The 20786-nt window shown below is 49.2% G+C and overlaps 1 protein-coding gene across 2 annotated transcripts in view; it reads right to left on the reverse strand.

Annotated features, from left to right (window-relative positions):
* TRAPPC10 (trafficking protein particle complex subunit 10) overlaps positions 1-2588 on the reverse strand; it is a 319990-nt gene extending 317402 nt beyond the window's left edge. The window contains exons 1-2 of one of the 2 annotated variants that reach the window (XM_086935878.1): positions 2023-2588; positions 720-1564 (exon numbers count right to left, since the gene is read on the reverse strand). In XM_086935878.1, the coding sequence (XP_086792004.1) occupies positions 720-789 (70 nt within the window). In that variant the 5' untranslated portion in view covers positions 790-1564; positions 2023-2588. Of the gene's footprint in view, positions 1-719 lie in introns of both variants that reach the window. The other variant, XM_086935877.1, reaches the window with a different exon arrangement.
* Between the last annotated feature and the right edge of the window lie 18198 nt (positions 2589-20786).

The following is a 20786-nucleotide window of genomic DNA, read 5'->3' on the forward strand; positions in this document are numbered from 1 at the left end:
GAGATGTCATGAGTGATGTCACTGACCATGTCATGAGTGATGTTATATGTGACGTCATCAGCAGAGCATTGTGGGCATGCGAGTTATAGTTAGCTGAACTAACTATAACAGGAGAATGTCAAAGGTTTTGTATGAGTGAAATGTTTAGCTAACTATAACATGTATGAAACCTATGGTTTTTTCAGTGAATTTCCAAGGTTTTTTAAATGCTAATTCCTAACTATAACGTGTGTCAAACCTATGTTTTTTTCAGTATATATATTTATATATATATATATTTACCGTATAAAGATCAAAACGTCACAAACCTATTCACATCAACCCATTAAAATGAAACTATATTTTTTATCATTTTTTAACATTGTATGCGGCAGAAACAAGCTCCACATGCAAAGGAAAAAAAACTAGTAATGTCTTGGTTTGAAGCCTACAAAAGGTGTGTTACAGAGTCTAGTATACCTGAACTAATTACTAAAGAACTTTGCTCATGTACCACTTGCTATAAGGAGTTTATGGTTACCAACAAAGTACCCGCTTTGCTACAGGTGAGTAAGGGGTATTGAGATAGCTTCCCCCAAACTACCATCCCACTGAACTTAGCCCTCTTGGACTCACACGCCACAGTAGGTGCTAACGGCACTACTGTATGTGCTTGTTCTCAATGATATAAAGTTACCACCCACTATACTGGTTTTACAGTGATCCCCTCTGGTACTCACATGTCACAATGGGCTTGTTCTCCATGGTGTAGGCTGATGCGGGGGGCTCCTCCTCCTCTGCAGTTTCCATGGGCACCCAGCAGCGGTTAACTTCCGAAAGGCATGGGGATCTGGGCCTGACTACAATGCCAGGGGGTGTCAGGGTTAGAGGAAAAGAGACAGGAAGCTGATGACAGGTTTAGGGAAAGAAACTGCCCATTGGATGAAAGTTGGGATCTTGGGTTAGTTGGTGTCTGGGACAGGGTTTGGGTGGACAGGTGAGGTTTGGGCTGAATACGAGATAAAGAATGAATTTATAGACGTGAGACGGGTGGGGTTGTCCAGGAGGGGGGGGGGGGTCAAACCTGGGTGGAGTGTGGGAATTTTAACGCAAGAGTCAAGGGTGGGCAGGAAGTCTTGGAGAGATGGGACAGGACCAGTGGTGGAGGGACAGTGGTAGTATCACTGTCAGGAGGGACCTGAGGCAGAGATACTGTGTTAGGGACCAACACAACACAACACAAGCAGAGTGTTGAGGAGTCTCTGAGTGAAGGTCTCTATCTCTGGGCTGTCTCCGCCTCTGCAGAGTGCACTGGGGTCCAGTCCAAGGGTCTCACTCTGTGAGGTGCTGGGGTTGTCAATGCAGCAGCAGGAAGCTGTACAGTCTCTGGGCTGTCCCTGCCTCTGCAGAGTGTACTGGGGTCCGAGGGTCTCTCCCTCTGGCTAGTGCTGGGTGCTCTCCACTCCCCGGGTGTCAGTGTGAGTATCTCTGGGCTGCCCCGCAGCAGCAGGGGTGCACTGGGGTCTCAGTTCGAGGGTCTCTCCCTCTGGCTGGGCCTGGGTCTCTCCACTCTGTGGGAGTCAGTCTGGGTGTCTCTGGACTGTCACTGAATAAGCACTGGGGTCCAGTCTGAAGGTCCCTCCCCCTGGGAGGTGCTCTGCACTCTCTGGGAGTCCGTCTGAGTGTTGCAGTCTCTGGACTGTCACTGTATGAGCACTGGGGTCCCGGTCTCTGCAGAGTGCACTGGGGTCCAGTCCGAGGGTCTCTCCCTCTGGCTGGGCCTGGGTCTCTCCACTCTGTGGGAGTCAGTCTGGGTGTCTCTGGACTGTCACTGCATAAGCACTGGGGTCCAGTCTGAAGGTCCCTCCCCCTGGGAGGTGCTCTCCACTCTCTGGGAGTCAGTCTGAGTGTTGCAGTCTCTGGGCTGTCACTGTATAAGCACTGGGGTCCCGGTCTCTGCAGAGTGCACTGGGGTCCAGTCCGAGGGTCTCTCCACTCTGGGAGGTGCTCTGCACTCTCTGGGAGTCCGTCTGAGAGTGTTGCAGTCTCTGGGCTGTCACTGTATAAGCACTGGGGTCCAGTCCGAGGGTCCCTCCCTCTGGGTGGTGCAGTACACTCTCTGGGTGTCTCCCTCTGGACTGTCCCGGTCTCTGCGGAGTGCACTGGGGTCCAATCCGAGGGTCTCTCCCTCTGTTTGGGCCAGGGTCTCTCCACTCTCTGGGAGTCCGTCTGAGAGTGTTGCAGTCTCTGGGCTGTCACTGTATAAGCACTGGGGTCCAGTCCGAGGGTCTCTTCCTCTGGTTGGTGCTGGGTGCTCTGCACTCCGCAGCTCTCTCTCTCCCTGCGGCCTCTACCCTCGGGGGTCTATGTCCCCCGCCGCCGCAGGCTCAGAGCTGCCTCCCCCGGCAGCAGGGCGGCTGGCTGTGCTGGAGGCTGGCCGCCTCGGCTCTGTCATGTCACGGTGAGCCCTCCCCGCAGGGGTTCCCCCCACAGAGGCCTGCTGCTCGGGGCGTCGGCGGCCCCCGCCCGGTGCGTCCCCGGTCCCTCCGCGCATTCAGCCGCATCTACTCACGGGTGACATTAGTCCCGTCCGTAATCCCAGTACTTCCGGGTCGGAATACAGCCAATCCCACACCTGAACCTATTCCGGCAGTGGGCGGTACTCTTAGGACGTAAGGTGACATAAGATTGGGGCCAATGCGGCACAGTAGCCAATCGTAGCGCGATGCACAGAATTCTTCGTGCTGATTGGTTGTAGACTTAGCACGTGCTTGCGTCCGTTTCTGTCTTCCGCCAGTGGGCGGACGCTGCGTGTTTGGAGTGGGCGGGACTTATCTGACAGAAGTCTTGAGGGAGTCTGACAGCAACCGTCGTCTGCCTGAGGCGAGCGGTGTCGGCGCCGGTGAAGGCGGGTCTGGGGCCCGGCCCCTTTCCGCTCCCGCTCTCGGAGGGGAGGTGCAGCAGGTCTGGTCCCAGGGCTGGTCCCACTCTCGGAGGGGAGGCGGTGCGGGCCTCGGCAGCGGGTCGGGGCCCAGGGCCGGTCCTGCTCTCTCTCCGGACGGAGGGAGGATAGAGGGCAGCAGGGGCGGCTGGGCTGGTTTCAGGTGTCGGTTGGGCGCTGTTCCCTGGGAGGACTGAAGTCTCTTCCATGGGTCATACCACTTACCGGCAGCCATGTATGCCAATAGACCCAATGGATACTACCGATTTTTCAAGACAAAAATTGCTTTATTTCACCTGTCTCCCGCCTGAAATTGAAGTTTCTACAATAGGAGTCCATGGGAAATTTTCATTCTCCCGATTTTTTATTTAAATCTCCTACGTCCTTGTCCTAAAATGTTGGCATGTATCCCTGCTACCCTCCTTAATCCCCGGGCTGCTGGGGTTGTGCACCACTGGCCGACCAAACTATGCTGTAGTTGTGTTCAGATGGTGGCGCAGACGGTCCTGGCATTGAGCCGTTAGTAATATGTGTTGAGGTATGTTACAGGTCTTACCCCTCTTGTGCGTGTTCTGATAGGCCTGGGTGGAATTCGCAAAGTTCTTCTATCCAGAACTCTGCAGAGTGACAATCTTTCCGCTGTGCTCTGCAGAGTTATGCGGAGTGAGGTAAGTTGCGCAGCATGTGCTGATTTTTAGCACCGGGAGTTAAATGTGCACGATCTGCACCACATGTTGCACAAGAGGGCACAACTCCGAGAGGCAGCTTCCACATCATGAGTGGCACCATGTACAGCACAAGAGGGGGCTGCTCGAGGAGATGTTCTACTGGAGCGGCAGCTTTCTCGACGTGAGTGGTATGTACAGCACAAGAGGGCGCTGCTTCTTTCTGCCACTCAAGTATATGTTCTACTCGAGCGGCAGCTTCCTCATCGTGAGTGGCACCATGTACAGCACAAAAGGGCGCTGCTGGAGATGTTCTTCTGGAGCAACAGCTTCCTCAATGTGAGTGGCAACATGTACAGCACAAGAGAGTGTTGCCTCTTTCTGACGCTCAAGTATATGTTCTACTCGAGCAGCAGCCTCCTCAACTAGAGCTGCAGGTTTGTCAATGTGAGCGATAGCAACCTGCCACCACCAGCTGCGTTGAGAAATCTTCCTAGAACGTGGTCTAGCATTGGATATTCCTATCTCGCGCTTGCCAACTTATCATTGGCGAGCTGCAAGAGAGGAAAAACACTGCCAATTGGAGTTTTTCGGAACTCTGCACTCTACAAAGAGTGGGGAAAAAACTCCATCAGCAAAGTTTACCGCCCAGGCCTATTCTATGACGGAACAAAGGCACTTGTGAGGCACCCCAAAGCTGATGACCGGCTGAACGGTAGTGCATTGAACTGATAAATCTGTTCCTTTCGGAAAAAACTACAGGAGTGGCCTTCCATTTGTCTGTAAACCACCTCGTTCTCTCTCTCTCTCTTCTCCACCCCCCCCCCCCCCACCCTCACACAATTTTTGTATGGGGGAAAAGGCCTAATCCACACCAGAAAATCCTCCTGAGATGTTTTCTCCTCCTCTGAAGTTACCTCTACTGTACATACAAAAGGGGGAGGAGGGTACAAGGAGAAATTTTAAGACCTGCAAGGTTTAGCTTCCTAATCTATAATCATAACACTACATAGGACCCTTAGGTCTGAAATGAAAACAAAGACGAGAGCTTAGTCCTGCCAAAGGCTACAACCCTCCCCCCACCCCCTAAGAGAGAGGAGCTCAGGGATGTTTTGTTCCTAATTTAGGATATACTAAATCCAGCAATGATGGATGCAAAACTAGCTTGGGTGAGATGCGTAGCTTCAGGTCTAAGAGTCTCCCGGTAGAGCACATGTAGGTAACCTTTCTCTCCCAACATCTCTCAATAGATAAGTGAGAAGCTTCGTAGTACCATCTTAGGTTATGAAGGGTGATGCCCCCCTCGTGTGCAGACCATTGTAATGTTGCAAGTGCTATTCTAGGGGCACCTCACTTCCATAACCAGTTCCATAGAAGCATACCTACTACTTGAAAGAATCTTTCGGGATCCTGTATGCTGTGTTTTGTAATATTTAAGTAGAGCGAGGGAGTTCTACCATCTTGAACAACACTGCTTTCACCAACAAGGAAAGGGGGAGTCCTCTCCAATGTTTCACATCTGCTTCCTAACATCGTAATGGCGGAGTAAGATTATCTTCATAGTGGAGATTGGGAGTCGTAGATATCTAAATTCCCAAATATTTAAAATGCGTCTTTTCAAATCGCAACAGAAGGAGAAGAGTATCCTTATTAGTAACCACACATGTGCCCATCTGGAAGATCATGGATTTGTCCCATTTGATGTGTAGGCCTGAATATTCACCAAATAATGCAAATATCTCTTATTCTAGCTAGGGATTTATCAGAGTTGGCTACATATAACAGTACGTCGTCAGAATATTAAGTGATGCAGTAGTCCCACATCCAGACCTCAAGTTGTGCATCTCTCCGTGTACACTCTGCCAGAAGTTCCACTGTTGATGCAAATAATAAGGGGGGTTAGGTAGCAACCCTGTCTTGTCCCTCTTTGTATCGCAAAGGCCTGTGCGAAAACCCTATTAACTTTTATTCTAGCTTAGGTTAAGGTGTAGAGTAATTGAACCCATTTCAGAAAATTCAGGCCAAATCCCATTTTCCTCAATACCGCAAAAAGAAAGGACCAAGCCCCCAAATCAAAGACCTTGTGAGCATCCAATGGACCACTGCCAATGGTACCCGCAGGTCTGCTGCTGCTAGTATCTTATTGTGTAGTCTTCTAAGACTTAAACATGTTGACCTATGCTGCATAAAGCGAGTCTGGTCCGGATTAATCAAATCTAATATTACACCTGTAAGTCTATTTGCCAGGGCCTTGGGAGTATTTAGCATCATCGTTCAGCAGGGAGACCGGTCTGTATGAGTCCCATTTATCCGTTGGCTTTCCCAGTTTCAGAATAGGGACCACCGTGGTTGACCCCAGATCCCTAAGTAATTTTCACTTGTCATAAGCCATAATATGCATTTTATGTAGGGGGGTTATTACTTTCAGGGATAAATGCCCGAAATAATTCAACCGGTAAGCCATCCTGAGTGCAGCTGTGAGAATGCCATTCCAATCTCTTCTTCTGCTAAATCAGCCTCTAAGGACAGCACCTGCCTTTTGCTTAAGGATCTACAGGGGCAGTCCTTTGCAGAATCTTTTAACCCTTCACTATTTTCACTGTAGCCTTTCCAATAAAAGTCCAGGAGATATCCTGCCATAGTTTCTGCTATGGGTCCACTGCCCTGCACCCTATTCCTTTGAGGATCCATCATCTCATGAGTATGTAATATGGTTACTAACCCAATCTCACTTAATTTTATAACCTAAGCGGTTGACATTCCACATCAACACTGCTGTCGTGGATGTACCCGTCTAAAGACGTCTTGGCTTCTCATTCTATCTCCTAGTATGTGTTCAGAGACCGTTCCTAAACTTTGATTCCCAAAACCAAACTTGTCCCAAAGCATTCCTCTCAACTCCCCACCCACCCTACATAACTGTCTCGCAGACTTAAACATAGCCGCCCCTCCCTCCCCATTCACGGTATGTTGTTCACCCCTTTTATGAGGTAACAAAAATCAAAAAGGAAAAAAAGGTTAACAACCCAACCAATGAAAGTGGTGGAATTCCAGTATCACAGTCAGCATAGTGATGTCTGCAAGAGATGTAGTTTTGCCTCCCCACCCCTCCACAGTTGAGATCAGGACTAAATGTCTCCAGAGGCTACTGTTGTCACTACTAGAGGTGGGGTTGTTGCCTCTTAGGAGACTGATCCCGATCCTTCGTCCACCGAGTCATCCCCTCCTTTGAGAACCTCCCATCTCGTGGCCCCGGAGCTCGCCTGATGACGATGTAGGGCCTCCACCACTTAGGCCTTTTCAGTTTCTACTTGAGCTTGTGAACGTTTTGGCAGTAGTCTTTTGTATGGTTTATAGCGTCTTCTAGCTTCTTTCCATTCATTGGGGGTCTTTTCCTCCTGGTGAGGCTGTGGGGGCTGATAGCCCTAGTCTTCAAACCAGTCCCATACCTTTGGGTTTTGAGAAACCCTGGTGCAACACTGTAGGGGCTGGTCAGTGCTGTGATCCGTTTGCTTTTTGAGTATCCCATATTCAAAAAGCCTGCTCCTAAGATCATTTTCGGCTTGAGCAAACCTCAAGGTGAGCCAGATATCCGGCTCAAAGCAATAGTACCTCCTGTACCACTATCTTGCACTCTACAGCTACCCTGGCTTCCCCTGTAGCGTGGCTAGAAGATTTTCTAGTTCCTGTCCTGCATGACATCCAACTATTTTAAAGTGTGAATGCGCTCTGGCTTTAGGCACAGTTGGGCAGTTCACGTTCTTCATTGCACCCATTTACTGCCCCATTGACCCGGCTCAAACATTGGGCAGGTAAAATCTTGCACGGCATCCATACACCTTAGGGTGTGACCGACCCTTGTGTCCTGGTTCAAAGACTGGACAGGTTACATACTGCTCGACATCCATACACCTGAGAGTAGGACTGACCCCTTGACACTTAGGCCAGTTCATGTTCTGCATAATGCCTGTACGCTTTCGACCAGGTCCTCCATGAACCAGAACACAAGCAACTCCGGACCGTTTTCTCCCTTTTAGTGCTCATCAGCCAGGTCTGGCAGGTGGGCTGGACTGTTTTTATTAGAGTTGGGTCAAGACTGATTTGCATACTGCTGGAGCCAAACTGAGGTGTTATGGTGTGCAAATTAACAATGGAATGAGATGCAGCCTAACATAGTTGCCGGTGCATTCCATCCATAACTGTTTTGTATACTTTAGTTTGTCACCCTTAATGAAACGGGCATGGCCCAGAAGTGTCCCATACACTCTGTGTCACTGCAACAAAGCTATATCTGTCTTATTAACCCTGCCAGGGCAAAACCAGTCCGGGTTGCTTGTGTTTTGGTTCAGTGAGAACCTTGCCTGGCTGGACTGTTGCCATTGGAGCAGGTTCAAGACTAATTTTCACATGGCTGGGTCCAAACTGAGGTAGCATGGTGTGCAGAACAACAATGGACTAGGATGTAGCCTGATGGATTACCTGTGGCTGAGATTCATGCATTCCATCCATCACTTTTTTGTACACTTTAGTGTGTCGCACTAAGTGCAGGCGGCCCTCCTTCCTGGAGGATGTCTGCTTCAAGAGTTGGCTGGCACTTCAAGGCTTTCTTTTCCACAGCAGGTGGTTGTCAATGTGAGATGTGTCTGCAGCAGCAGACAGTCACTGGGCTCTCTGTTGATGGTGTCACTGTTGCTGAGCGTGGTGGGAGAGGACTCATCTCTTCAGCAGCAGCTGCCTGTCTTGTTGGTGGGCCACTGTCTCTCATGGAAGGGGTTGTCTCTGCCGGAGGTCTTTGCCACCCTCACACCTTGCCTCTTGATAGGCCCAGCCCATTACTGATGTTACTTCCCATGTCAGGTGCAATTGTGAAGCTCTTACGAGACATAGAACGTGCTGTAATGGGTTGCAGAGGAGAATGGACTGTGTTGGATTGTGATTGGTGGCCTGTTACACTTGTTTTCTGGGATGAATGGGAAATAAAGTTGTATGGTTATGTTACTGTTTTGTCCTTGTGGCAGTCTGCTGAGCCATTTAAGAAGAAGTTTATGTATAATCCCGATCTCTAGTCCTGCCATAGAATTTCAAGAAAGAACCAGTGATCCCAGGAAGAAGACTGAGCCTACATATACCCCATCGCCTTCCCTGTTCTTCTCTTCTTTGAGCATCGCAATTAGAGCCTCATTTTAAATTAAACAAATATGTACACTTATCCCGTTCACCAGTAGCAAGAGCAAGATAGTAGTGTATTACTCATAGACCTTGTTAGCAAAAGTGTTTTTCTTGTACAAGGGGATTCTTGCATTTCTTTGTTGTATTTGGCTTGTAGACGTCATTACAACCATTGAGGTTAAGTTGTATATGAAACCCCAACCATTAAACTCAATCTCACTTTGATTATTGTCACTGAGTAGCCTTCACATGTTGTTCGTCTCTGTTCCTCTCTCCTCACAACATTGCGATCCAAGCATAACTATACAAACCTAACAGGATCTTCATATGACTAAACCATGATGACCACCCATTGACACTGATTTGGTTGTTTTCTGACACACATGATGAATTGTTCTCTTTGATCATTGTCACTTAATACTTTTGACCTACTGCCCTGCTCTTCCTCTATTCTTACAACTTTGCATCCAGGACATAATCTGAAATTGGGCATAATCTCAAATTTAGCATAAGTGTTTCAAATGTAACCAGTTCATCAAATGACTAGAACAAGTTGGCTGCTATCATGACCATATAATGAGTCGGTTGTTTTCTGCCAGCCGTGACAATGAGATTATTCTCGTCAAGTGTTCCTCACGATCAATCACAGCATTACAATACTGTCCATGCAACCAGACTCCACTTATGAACCGCTCCAGGTACAGTTTGGTTACTCGCCCCATTCCTCCCCCTCTGTTTTAATGGAAATCCCATGGTGGCCTCCACTGTGACTAGTAGGGCATTTCTGGCCACTTTCCCAAAAATGTATCCCTTCTCTAAAAATGGTATCTTGCCCTCACTCATTCAGGCCTCATTTGAACCTATGGAGTGGCTGTTTGTTCCAACAGGTACAGACTAATCGCATGCTGTCCTGGGTCCTTCGTCTTTGAGCACTCTGCTTGCATTTGCCTCATGGAAATCGCTAGCTGACAGTACCAATGGAACCAAAAATCGAAGGCATAACACTGTAAGCAACCATGTCTAATGAGAGCACCTTCTCTATTACCTCTTTGGAGCCTCAATTATGTAATAGTACATGCATCTTTTTATGTCTTTTAGGTACAACTCTTGCTTTTCTGCAATAATAACATACTTTATATTATTATGAATGTACCTTTTACCTTCTTTTTCTGAACCCTAAGTGAGATTTTCTGGTTACAACTAACCGGTTACCAGCTAATCTTACATTTCCCTCCTATTTTCATAGACTTTATCTTAGACTTATCGGCAGCTTTTGATACGGTCAGCCATACCATCTTGCTGGACCGTATCGCGAAACTGGGGATCACAGGCCAGGTGCTGAAGTGGCTAGACTCCTTCCTGTCAGGTCGAACCCAGAGAGTGCAACTAGGAGATCAACTGTCTGGGATCAGCGAGGTGACCTGGGGGGTGCCCCAGGGCTCGGCTTTATCCCCCCTGCTTTTCAATATTTATCTACAACCACTAGTGGAGGAGCTTATGCGGATGAACTGCGAAATTTTTAACTATGCAGACGACACCCAGCTACTAGTCCGGCTGGATGACATCAAAGAGGCCCAGGAATCAGTGAGGAATCTGCTCAGCTTCACAGTCAACTGGATGACTAACAATCTGCTGAAAGTGAATGCTGATACAACAGGTCCTGGTGATCAGCAACAAAGAGGATCCCTGGAGTGATCTGTACTGGCCCCCTGAGTTGGGAACTACCCCGTCTCCTGGTGCTGTAGTAAAAAGCCTAGGGCTAAAGATCGACGTAGATCTCTCGATGGGCCCTCAAGTCTCTGCTGTCGTCGGATCTTGCATTGGTGTGTTGAGGCAGCTACGTAAGCTAGTCCCCATCTTATCTGCCTCCACCCTGCAATCGATCGTATCCGCCACAGTTATTTCGAGACTTGACTGGCAATGCCCTATATCTTGGCCTGCCACAGAAGTTTTTGAGGAAGCTGCAGGTAATACAGAACGATGCAGCAAGGTTGATCCACTCTCTGCCCAGAAACTCGCAAGCAACTCCCCTGCTTCAGAAGCTACATTGGCTCCCAATGAAATTTAGAGTCCAGTTCAAGTGTCTCTGCATGGCTCATAAGGCACTCTTTGGGAATGCCCCAGAGTACATCGAACAACGTTTGAAGAGGTATGTTCCCGGAAGATCCTTGCGATCAGGAACAACCTCTAATCTGATTCAACCTAGGTTCAAACTAAAGACTAAAGGAGGCAGGGCCCTATCTGTGCTTCTCCCACAATTGTGGAATGAGCTTCTGTCCACCTTGAAGGAAGAAGAACGTTTCCCTTGCACTAATGACTGAACAGTATTTTCAGTTTTTTTATTTATAAATTGCAGCCTTGAAAAAAACATGTTTGCTTGCCAAGTAAGTGGTGAAAACATGTTAGCTGTCAAACTTAAGGAACAAAAGCTAAACATTGGCAATAAAAGCAATCCAAATAAAACTGCACAACGATTTCATGTTACATAAAACAAAGCCTCTTGGTTTATTGTTGATATTGTGGAAATCTACCATACCCTAACTATCTTGTTCTTTTCGATTTGTTTTAGCGTTTGCACCCTTAAAATGCTTAGATGGACAGATGCCCTCTAAGTACACTGCAGGTCCAGAAAGGATTTAGAACCGGAAAAAGAAGTGGTGTAGTGGGTTCCCACTTTTATACACAACTGTCAGACTAGCAAACTCCAGGTGAGCTCCCCACCATCCCTAGCATTTGCCACCGATAAAGCTCATTTCCACATTCAGCTGTTGATTACCATGCCACAAGGACATATTAAATCGAAGACAAGGATTGACTGGCACATCTGATATCGCCTTTGTCTGCCGCATTCAATACGGTAAATCACGGGATCCTCCTGGAAAGACTGAGGGAAGCCGGGGTAGGTGGCAATGCCCTGCGTTGGTTTCGCTCCTTCCTGCTTGATAGGAAGCAGGCTGTGTCCCTTCCCCCGATTCAATCTGCTTTTTCCCCGGTGTCTCATGGGGTGCCTCAAGGCTCTGCCGTCAGCCCAATTTTATTTAACGTGTATCTAAAACCCTTGATTACATTGATAAAATCTCATATGCTAAAAGCCATCAATTATGCAGACGACACTCAACTCATCCTCCCTTGGGAGGGTGAGGAATCGATTCCTTTGGAGTCTTTTCATGATTGTCTGCGAGATACGGCTGGCTGGCTACATAACAACTCATTACAGTTGAATGCCACCAAAACTGAGGTTTTGTTCTGTGCTGGAAGTCGGATTCCTCGTCCCTTTCCGGTTGATTTCTGGCCCCCAGAATCTGTGGGAAAAACTCAGCCGGCCTCCACTGTTCGCAATCTGGGTGTTATGATGGACAACAAATTGAGCATGGAAGCCCAGGTTGCGAAAACAGTGTCCACTTGTTCTGCCCTCATTCGTTCCCTACATAAGATCTTACCACTGCTTCCCTTACAGGCCCGGGCATTAATAGTCAGGTGTACTATTTTAAGTCACCTTGATTATTGTAACGCGCTGTTACTTGGGTCTCCAGGCCTGCTGTTAGACAGACTTCAAAGAGTTCAGTCCGCTGCTGCTAAACTGGCCCTTGGCTGGTCTAGAAGGGCCTTGGCCACAGCGGCGATGGCTGAACTCCACTGGCTCCCGTTAAAGCAGCGAGTGTCCTTTAAATCCCTCTGTCTCATTTTCAAAGCCCTGCATGGACTTGGGCCCAGCTCTTTGCAGGCCATGTTTGCCTGGTATACCCCAACCAGAGCACTTCGATCTGCAACGACTTGTCTTGTGAAAGTGCCAAGATTTAAAAAAGCTAGGGCCGGGGGCAGATCTTTCGGAGTTGCTGCCGCTAAACTCTGGAATAGTCTGCCCCTGGACATCCGCCAAACGGAAGAACTTCTTTTTAGGAAACGTGTCAAAACTTGGCTGTTTCCGAAGGGTTAACTTGATGGCCACCCTACTGCTCTGCCTCTCTCCCGTGCTCTTCCTCCTCAAGAAATCTCAACGCCAGGATGCCTGTAAGGTGATAGCTGCGCTATATAAATATTTTAAATAAATAAGTAAAACGAATTACCTTCTGTCATGAAAATCCCAATTCTGGCTATCCAGGATGCAAGAAGACCACTGAATTAGTCAGCAGGTGGCCCAATATGAAAACGACTGTCCAGCATTATATTAGTAATTGTGTCACTTGTGGCTAGAATAAATACTTCCACCAAAAGACTTGGTTTGTTAGACCTAGTGGTAGGTGGTAAGCTCCGCTCCACTGGTGGAGTCTGCAGATTTTGCCACTCCATGCTTCACTTGGAGCGTGGAGTTTGGCAAAAAGTCTGTCAACGTCGCGGAGCGGAATTGTTCGCCAACCATTTGATATAGACCAAAAATGGGTTTCATTCACCCAACATGGCTCCCGTCTGGTTACGGTCTATTCTTTACAGCTGCCTGTGGTAGGCTAGCTACTAATGGCCCTGTGAATTGGAACCAGTCCTCTATAGGCGGTTCAGCCAAGATTCGCTCACTAAATGGTGCGTCACCGCCTCCTCAACTGTCATGCCCGGCAGGAACATGCCAAAGATTGGCAGCTGCTGCACTAGTGTTAAGGCCTGCATTGGCTCATAGCTGGCCACAGGGGAGAAGAGCCCGACAAGGTAGATGTCATGCACTCTCCCAATGACCAAAAGGAATACAGATACATAGCATGTGCACCGGTGTGCATATTGAGGCAGGGACAACTGTGTGTTCCATATCCCAGCTCCTCTTTTTAAGTACATGCCCTACGGAGCTCGGCTGCCCCGCCACCTTCCTTCAGTGGCCCTGCAAACACCCACAGCTCGAAGACATTTTAGCTGGGGTCAGTGGCGTAGCCATTGGATCGCTTATCACTTATATGAGCAACAGACCCTTCCTTTCTAGCGTATTCATGTTTGTGCTGTTGCTTTCTCGGCCACCTCTCAAACTAGTAGTTGCCAAGTATAACGTCAAATAATAAACTTGCCTTAGCTAACATTTTGGATTAGTGTTATTGGTCTCTAAAGTGGATTAAAAAAACACACCTCGTGAATGGAAACAGCATTCCCTGTAAGTAGCCAAAAAGAATGATGCTTCTGTTGTTCTATTGATATCACATGTCACTAGAAACATTAATACTAACACTCTACTTGATAAATATTTAATATACTGAGCAATGTGCTTCCATTTATGGATGACATGATAATTTATTTTCAGACAACTCATAACATTCTGTAATATTTTGCCAATTTTAATCTGCGAGCAATGAAAGTAACATTGTTGCAAAATGCCTTTTATGCTTATCACGTATACAGATCAATTAATTTATTAGACAAAGTAACACTGTGCGTGGACTGGGAAGAGCATGAGTTATGATTTAGTACCAACTAAGTACAAAATCGCCCAGCTCTGTGGTCACACTGTCTACCATCAACAGCAGCAAGGTATATTTGCCCGGATTTATAAGATGAAAAGAAAACATCTGTGCACTGGTCTAATATATAGTACATTTTTTTATTTGTAAGCCTTGTACTTAGGGAAACTGACAGAGTATGTCAGAGAGCACAATGAAAGGCTTTTACATGCACACCAGCCACTGTAGAACACTATGAAGCCTTGTGAGTATAAATGAGATTCAGAGGGCTGTTCAGCCTCATCTTGTACTCCACATGGGCACAACAAACCTCACCTCGAATTTGACAGAGATCATGTCCCACATGAACACATCATTGCCAAATGCCGTTACTCAATTTACAAGACAAAATACTTCTTCCTTGGTGAATCTGTGACGCAGCATGTTTCCGATTTCTGAATCTAGTGATGGGCGGCGCTCTGCGGAATTTCACAGAGTTTTCATGCAGCTCTGTGAAATTCTGCAGAATACAACTCCGTGAGTTCCTCCCACACCTAGTTAGAACCCCTACCAACTTTGAAGCAACCATGATCCAGAATTTTGAAGGATTTTATTGGGGAGCTACGAGAATCTCAATGGAGCATGGTGGTTGACTCCTTTTCTATATTTCTCTACTTGGTTCCAATCAAGGAATTTCCCACAGCTACAGAACCTACTAGACGTTTTGTAAAATAGACTACACAGAATGCCTGAGATAATTATAACAGAGGAGCACAGTTTATATCACATTTTCCTGCAATAGTTGGTAAATAATAATTACAAAGCCATGAGGAGAAGTGTGGCTCACTGGTTAGAGGAGGCAGACCTGGAAGCAGAGGTCAGCCCGGGACCAGGGTTCAATTCCCGGCTTGGCGGGGTCTTGAGTCCTAAAATGTCCATGGACTCGACAATTCTCACTCCGGTGCCTACTTGATTCACGGGTTCCGACTCTGGGCAATAGCTTGCTTAATCTCCACAATGGCCCCTCGTGGCGGGATGCCTGGCTTTCACCTTGCGGATACCCTGCTGGGGTATCTCACAGGGGAATACCAGGACGGGTTCCCTAAGCAAGCCCCTTGATGCCTTCGGGTGATACATGCGCTATATAAATCGCAATACATTTACATGAGTTATCCCCAAACCAATGCTGAGGTGGAAAGTCTAAGCCAAACAATATCTGTGTTGTTTTTTTAACTGATCATCAGGAAGAATTGATAAAATTGATTCCACCGGCAGAATTTGCTCATAACAACCCACTGCATAGTTCCCTGTGGTTATTACCTGTTTTTGAAAATATGATAGTCGACAATGCTGGTCTTGCTGTTTTTCTCCCTTAAATATCCCTTTGATACAGAACCCTTTTCCAGGATTAGCTTAGGTCCACAAAACAGCTGTACACATATATTAAGAGCTAAAGCCACCTATAAAAACAATTTGCTGACACAGAAACCCTCCTCCTTTGTACAAGATAGGTAAATTAGTGTCGTCGTTCACAGCTAATTTGGTCATCCCGAGCACACTATCCAAGATTTTATCCTCGCTTTGTTGGTCCTTTTAACAGTGAAAGGTCTTGAAAGACAGTAGTAAGATTGAAACTGCCTTATAGGTGGAAAATTCACCTAGTTGTCCCTGTCTCCAGGATAAGAGAATCAAGGGGGCAAGAAGAACTAAGCCACCTCCTGAAATGGCTGCCAAAGGGCATCTTGAATTTGAGGTAGAGGCTATTTTACAATCTCGATATAGACATGGGGAATTACGGTACCTGATTGCCTAGAAGGGGTATGATGCAGCTTATAGATCATAGAAACTAGCTTGCTTTCTGCATGCTCCGCGACTAATAAAAAACGTTTCTTGCAAAATTCTAGCAGATGCCCTTACCTAAGACAAAAGGTGATTTTTTGATAGGGCTTACTGTCCGGATCAGAGGTGTTAAGAGGCACAAGGCCAACAAGAGCAGGAGACAGTCACAGCAGGAAAAGAATGGGAGGAAACATGATTGGAGGATCTGGAGGGCTGCCCAGTGGCGGCTGGGGCACAAAAGTATCACATTAGCCTTCCAAGTCAATGCTTCTAAGAGACTGATCAGAATGAAGCCCCAAGAGAATGCAGGAGCTTCCATTGGTATTTAAGAACTACCAGATACAGTGGTCAGTTGCTTTGCAACTGTTTACTTGTATGGCTCTCCAACTCTTACCGCCCGCTGCTTGGTCCTGACCTTTGTTATTTCCCCCTAATCCTTACCTTGTCTCCTTCCACCTACAGTGTCTACTTTACTTGGCTTGCTCACACCTTCATCTGCCATCTAACTGCACTAGCTAGACCACCTCCAGTGCTTCCTCCTGTAACATTTCACTGGCTTCTTGCTACTGCACCTTGCCTTATCTGCTTCCTAGTACTTAGGCTGTCCAGGTTGCCAGAGATTTACCAATACTCTTGGCCTGTTACCATTACTTTCTTATTAAGAACACATTGAGTCCTTCGCGGGAGTAGGGATTGTGTCTGGAGGTGATTCCACCATGCATTAACTGTCTCCTTTGTAATTTTATCCAGGCAGTTCTGGAAGGACATGTGCAAGTAGATGTGTGTCTTAAGAATCGCTAACACATGCAAAATTGATATTGTATTACTCTAGACATGTTCCCCGATATTGTCCAACTCTGAGTGGTAAGACTGAGAACTAAGAATAGAGTACATCAATTTATGAGTGATATAAAACTGGAACTAAGCTTTATAACCCATGGGGACGGGTAACACCTGGAGCAGGGTGAAGAGGTTGAATTATGGGGTAGGTAAGCATACAGGAAATAGAGGCACACCACTGCCTGGGTAGTGCTCAGATGCACTATTTTGCATTCAATTTGCACTATAAAGCAATTCAGTCGAATTACATTCTAGTGTGTAATGCTCTATTACTTGCCGGTAATCTTCATTACTCCGGGTCCCGTTGTCCTCATCCCATTCATAACAAAGCGGAGATAGAAAAAAACAGAAGGAATTCTGGGACCCTAATACTGCCCCTCCCACCGGGAGTACATAAGCAGTACTTATCCAGCATCCCGCCTGTACAACCATGCCCATACAGGAAGGAGGAAAGCACAGGCCAGAAACCAGCCCACCCCATTAAACCGAACGACTCAGCCCCAGAGAGCCCAGAGGAGAAAGCCGACCAAACGCCACAGAGGAGGCCCAGGAACCAGCAAAGAAAAACCAGCACCCCTAGGGCCACCAAACGACAACTCTTAAGCACCCAGCCAAGAGGGAGGAGCTGCAGCAAGAGCCGGGGGCCGAACAGGAGCAAGACCCTAACCAAACAGAAAAGGACAGGAAAGGAGACAGAGACCCGAACTCCAGGAGGCCAAAAACCCCACTGGGAAGGAGGCCGCAAACCAAACCAGGAAGGCCACCAAACCCAGAATAGCAGGGGCAGAGGAGGCCAACCCAAAGACCACAGACCTGAGATGCCCCCAGAAAGAACCAGCCGAAAGCCCACCAACAAAGGAGAGGCCAACAAAGACCGGAAACCAACAATGAACAAGCCCAACAAGGGCGGGACCAGGGCCACCGGCCACAACCCCCAAAAATCCCCAACCCCAAAAGGGAGGGAAAAACAAGGCAGGACGGGAGCCCAGGGCAACCGGGAACACTCAGCAGCCCCCAAACCTGGAAGCAACCAGGCAGGAATCCACTGAACCACAGAGGGCAGAAAAAACAGGTGCCAACATGGCGGAGGACCGCACAGGCACCCAACACCCAGGCCAAGCACGCAGCAAGGGCTGGAGCAGTGGAAAAACACAGCCCCAAGCCCACAAGGCCCAACCCCAGCAACGCCGGAGAAGAGCCAAGAAAACAGCACAAACCAGGGCAACCAACACATAAGGAACCAGGAAGCCAGGGCCATAGCCAAGCAACCTGCTGATGCAGGAGGACCGCAGGCCCAACCAACCGTCGGAAGGAGCCCGCGCAGTGCCCAGGCCAAAGCAAAGGGTAGGGAGGATCAGGGACCCCCAGCACACCACCGCCGGCCCACATAGAAGGCCGGAAAAAGAAACAGAGGAAACCGCCAAAGCGGAAACTGGAGGAAGCAGAGAAGGCAGAGGGCCAAGCAGCAGCAAAACCCCAGACAACTCCAGCCAGGAGGGTGGACCCCACAGAGGCAAGAGGAACACCACAGACCCGCACCCCAACCAGAGAAGGTGGGGGGCACCCAAACAGACACACACCGGGAACAAAGCCCCAGGAAGCAAGGGAAGACCGGAGTGAGCCAGGACATCAGAACCAGGAAAGAACCACCAGGAACGCCCAGAAAAAAACACCCCAGAGCAGGCCGAAAAGCAGCAACGCAGCCAGCAAGCCAAGGACGCACAGCCCGAGGCCACCCCGAACCAGCAGGAAGCCGGCAGACCCTGAGCAACAGGAGCCAACCCAGGACACACCAACACAGAAGCATCAAACACCAGGACCCCACAGAGGTCCTAACAGGGGAACCGCAGCCCAGGAGGACAAAGCCGCACAGCGCCCCGTCAGGACACACAAAGAGAGCACAGGCAAGGATGCAGAGCTGAAAAAGCCGACCAATAGTCGCTCAAAACCTTCAGGAGCTGGAAAGCCCTAGCAGACACCCAGCCAGGCACCCACGACGGGACCCAGACGAGACCAGGCCCCTCAGGGAGCAAACGCACCCAGGGGTGGGGATGCCACAGAAAGGAAAAGTATGCGCCCAATCACACGAGCCTGAGAAGCCCACACCAGGCACCCCCAGGCGGCCCCAAACAGGAACAAACCTGGCCCAACCAATCGGACGAGAGCAGGAACGTTAGCAGAACCAGGAGGGGCGGCCAGAAAACACCGAAGCAAGCCAAGGGCAAGCACAGGGAATGCCAGGGCAGGAGCAACGAAAAACAGAAGCACCCAGCAAGGATGAGGCAAGCAGCCGGAGACAGGATCAACCTGCCAGATTCCTGAAGCAACCCAAACACACAGAAGGCCCCGGGACAAATACCCGAAGCCCCAGGCCGGAGCAAAGGTGAACAGAACAGCCGCACACAAGGCAGCACGAGCAATCCTGGAACATAGAGAGGCCAACCCACAGAACGGGACGGAAGTCTGCAAAACAAAAACGTGACCCGGACCCCTAGGCAGAGGGGAGGCATGACACCAGGAAGCCCCAAGAGGAACCAGGCGCAGCCCAAGGAACGGGAGGTTCAAAGCTCGGAACCAGGAGCCCCATGCACCAACCACGCAGAATCCAGGAAGCGGAGGTGAACACCCAGCACACCCAAGCGGAGCAGAATCCACAACGTAACAGCCTGCCTGCAGCGGAGGTAAGGCCCCCAGAGAAAGGGCGGGCAGACAGACAGACCCAGCACACCCAAGGCCAGGCCACAACACCATCACCTGCAACACCCCGAAAAGCAAGGACGGATAGGGGTAGCAAAGAAAAGCGGGAAAGACCCGGGCGGGCCAACAGGAACCCAGGGGAGCCTACAGGACCTCCCATGCAGCTGCCAAAGGAGCAGGAACACCGACCCACCACCAGCCGGGGGCAGAGAGCCGCAGAGGAGCCCGGAGCAGGGAGGACCAGATGCGCACCCTAACAGGCCGCCTCCGAGGGAGCGAGAGGTGACACCGACCCAAGAGCAAGCAGCAGAGGGCAAGCAAGCAGTCGGAGAGACCCCAACAACACAGGGAACACCAGGAGCAAGCACCAACAGAGCCAGCAAAACAGCGACAGGAACCCACGCCAACCCGGGGCAGGCCACCAAACAGAAAGTACGTATGCCAATAGCACAGAGAACCAGCAAACAAACTCAATGGAGAGGAGAACCCCCCCCCCAACAGTGCCCCAAAAGAAAATGACAAAAGCATGCATGGCCAGGAGCAGGGGCACTACCCGAAGGCAGCAACCCAAGGAGAAAAGCTCTGCAGTAGCAACAGGAACTCCCACCACGCACTCCAAGTGAGTGGAACCGCAGGAATCTGCACACCAGCTGGCGCCATCACTACCTGGACAGCGACGCTTGCACCGAAGGGAGGGAAACACGAAACCCAACCTCCGACCAGTACTGACAGCCTGCCACCCTGTGGGAGTGAAGAGACTGAACACACAGCAAGAAGAAAATCAAAACCCGGCAAGCGGGACTCACCCGGAGCGGGGGTCAACCCCAGGAACAAAGCCCCCACCCAAAACGTTCAGTACACCAGGAGACCAGCAGAAACACAGCAAGCGCAGCACATCCCACCCAGCCAGGCTTGGGAAGAGGAGCACGCAACCCAGAAGAGACCCAGGAGACCAAGCCCCAGCTGCAAAGGGCCGTGAGGTCAAGCAGGACACCGGCTCCAACAGGGACAGACTCCCAGCAAGCCTAGCAGGCCAAGAGAAAGCACAGGGAAACCCCACGCATGCACAGCCAGGCAGATGGGCGAGGGGATAAGAGAAGCACCGCCACTCCAGCCCAGCAGGAGCAGCACCAGCACACCACGTCCATTCTGTCGACAGACAGAAAAAAAGAACAGGTGGGATGCTGGGTAAGTACTGCTCATGTACTCCCGGTGGGAGGGGCAGTGTTAGGGTCCCAGCATTCCTCTTGTTTTTTTCTGTCGGGAGATTGTTATCTCCGCTTTGTTATGAATGGGATGAGG

Source organism: Lissotriton vulgaris, chromosome 8, assembly GCF_964263255.1.
Source record: "Lissotriton vulgaris chromosome 8, aLisVul1.2, whole genome shotgun sequence".
In the NCBI taxonomy this organism is placed as follows: Eukaryota; Metazoa; Chordata; class Amphibia; order Caudata; family Salamandridae; genus Lissotriton; species Lissotriton vulgaris.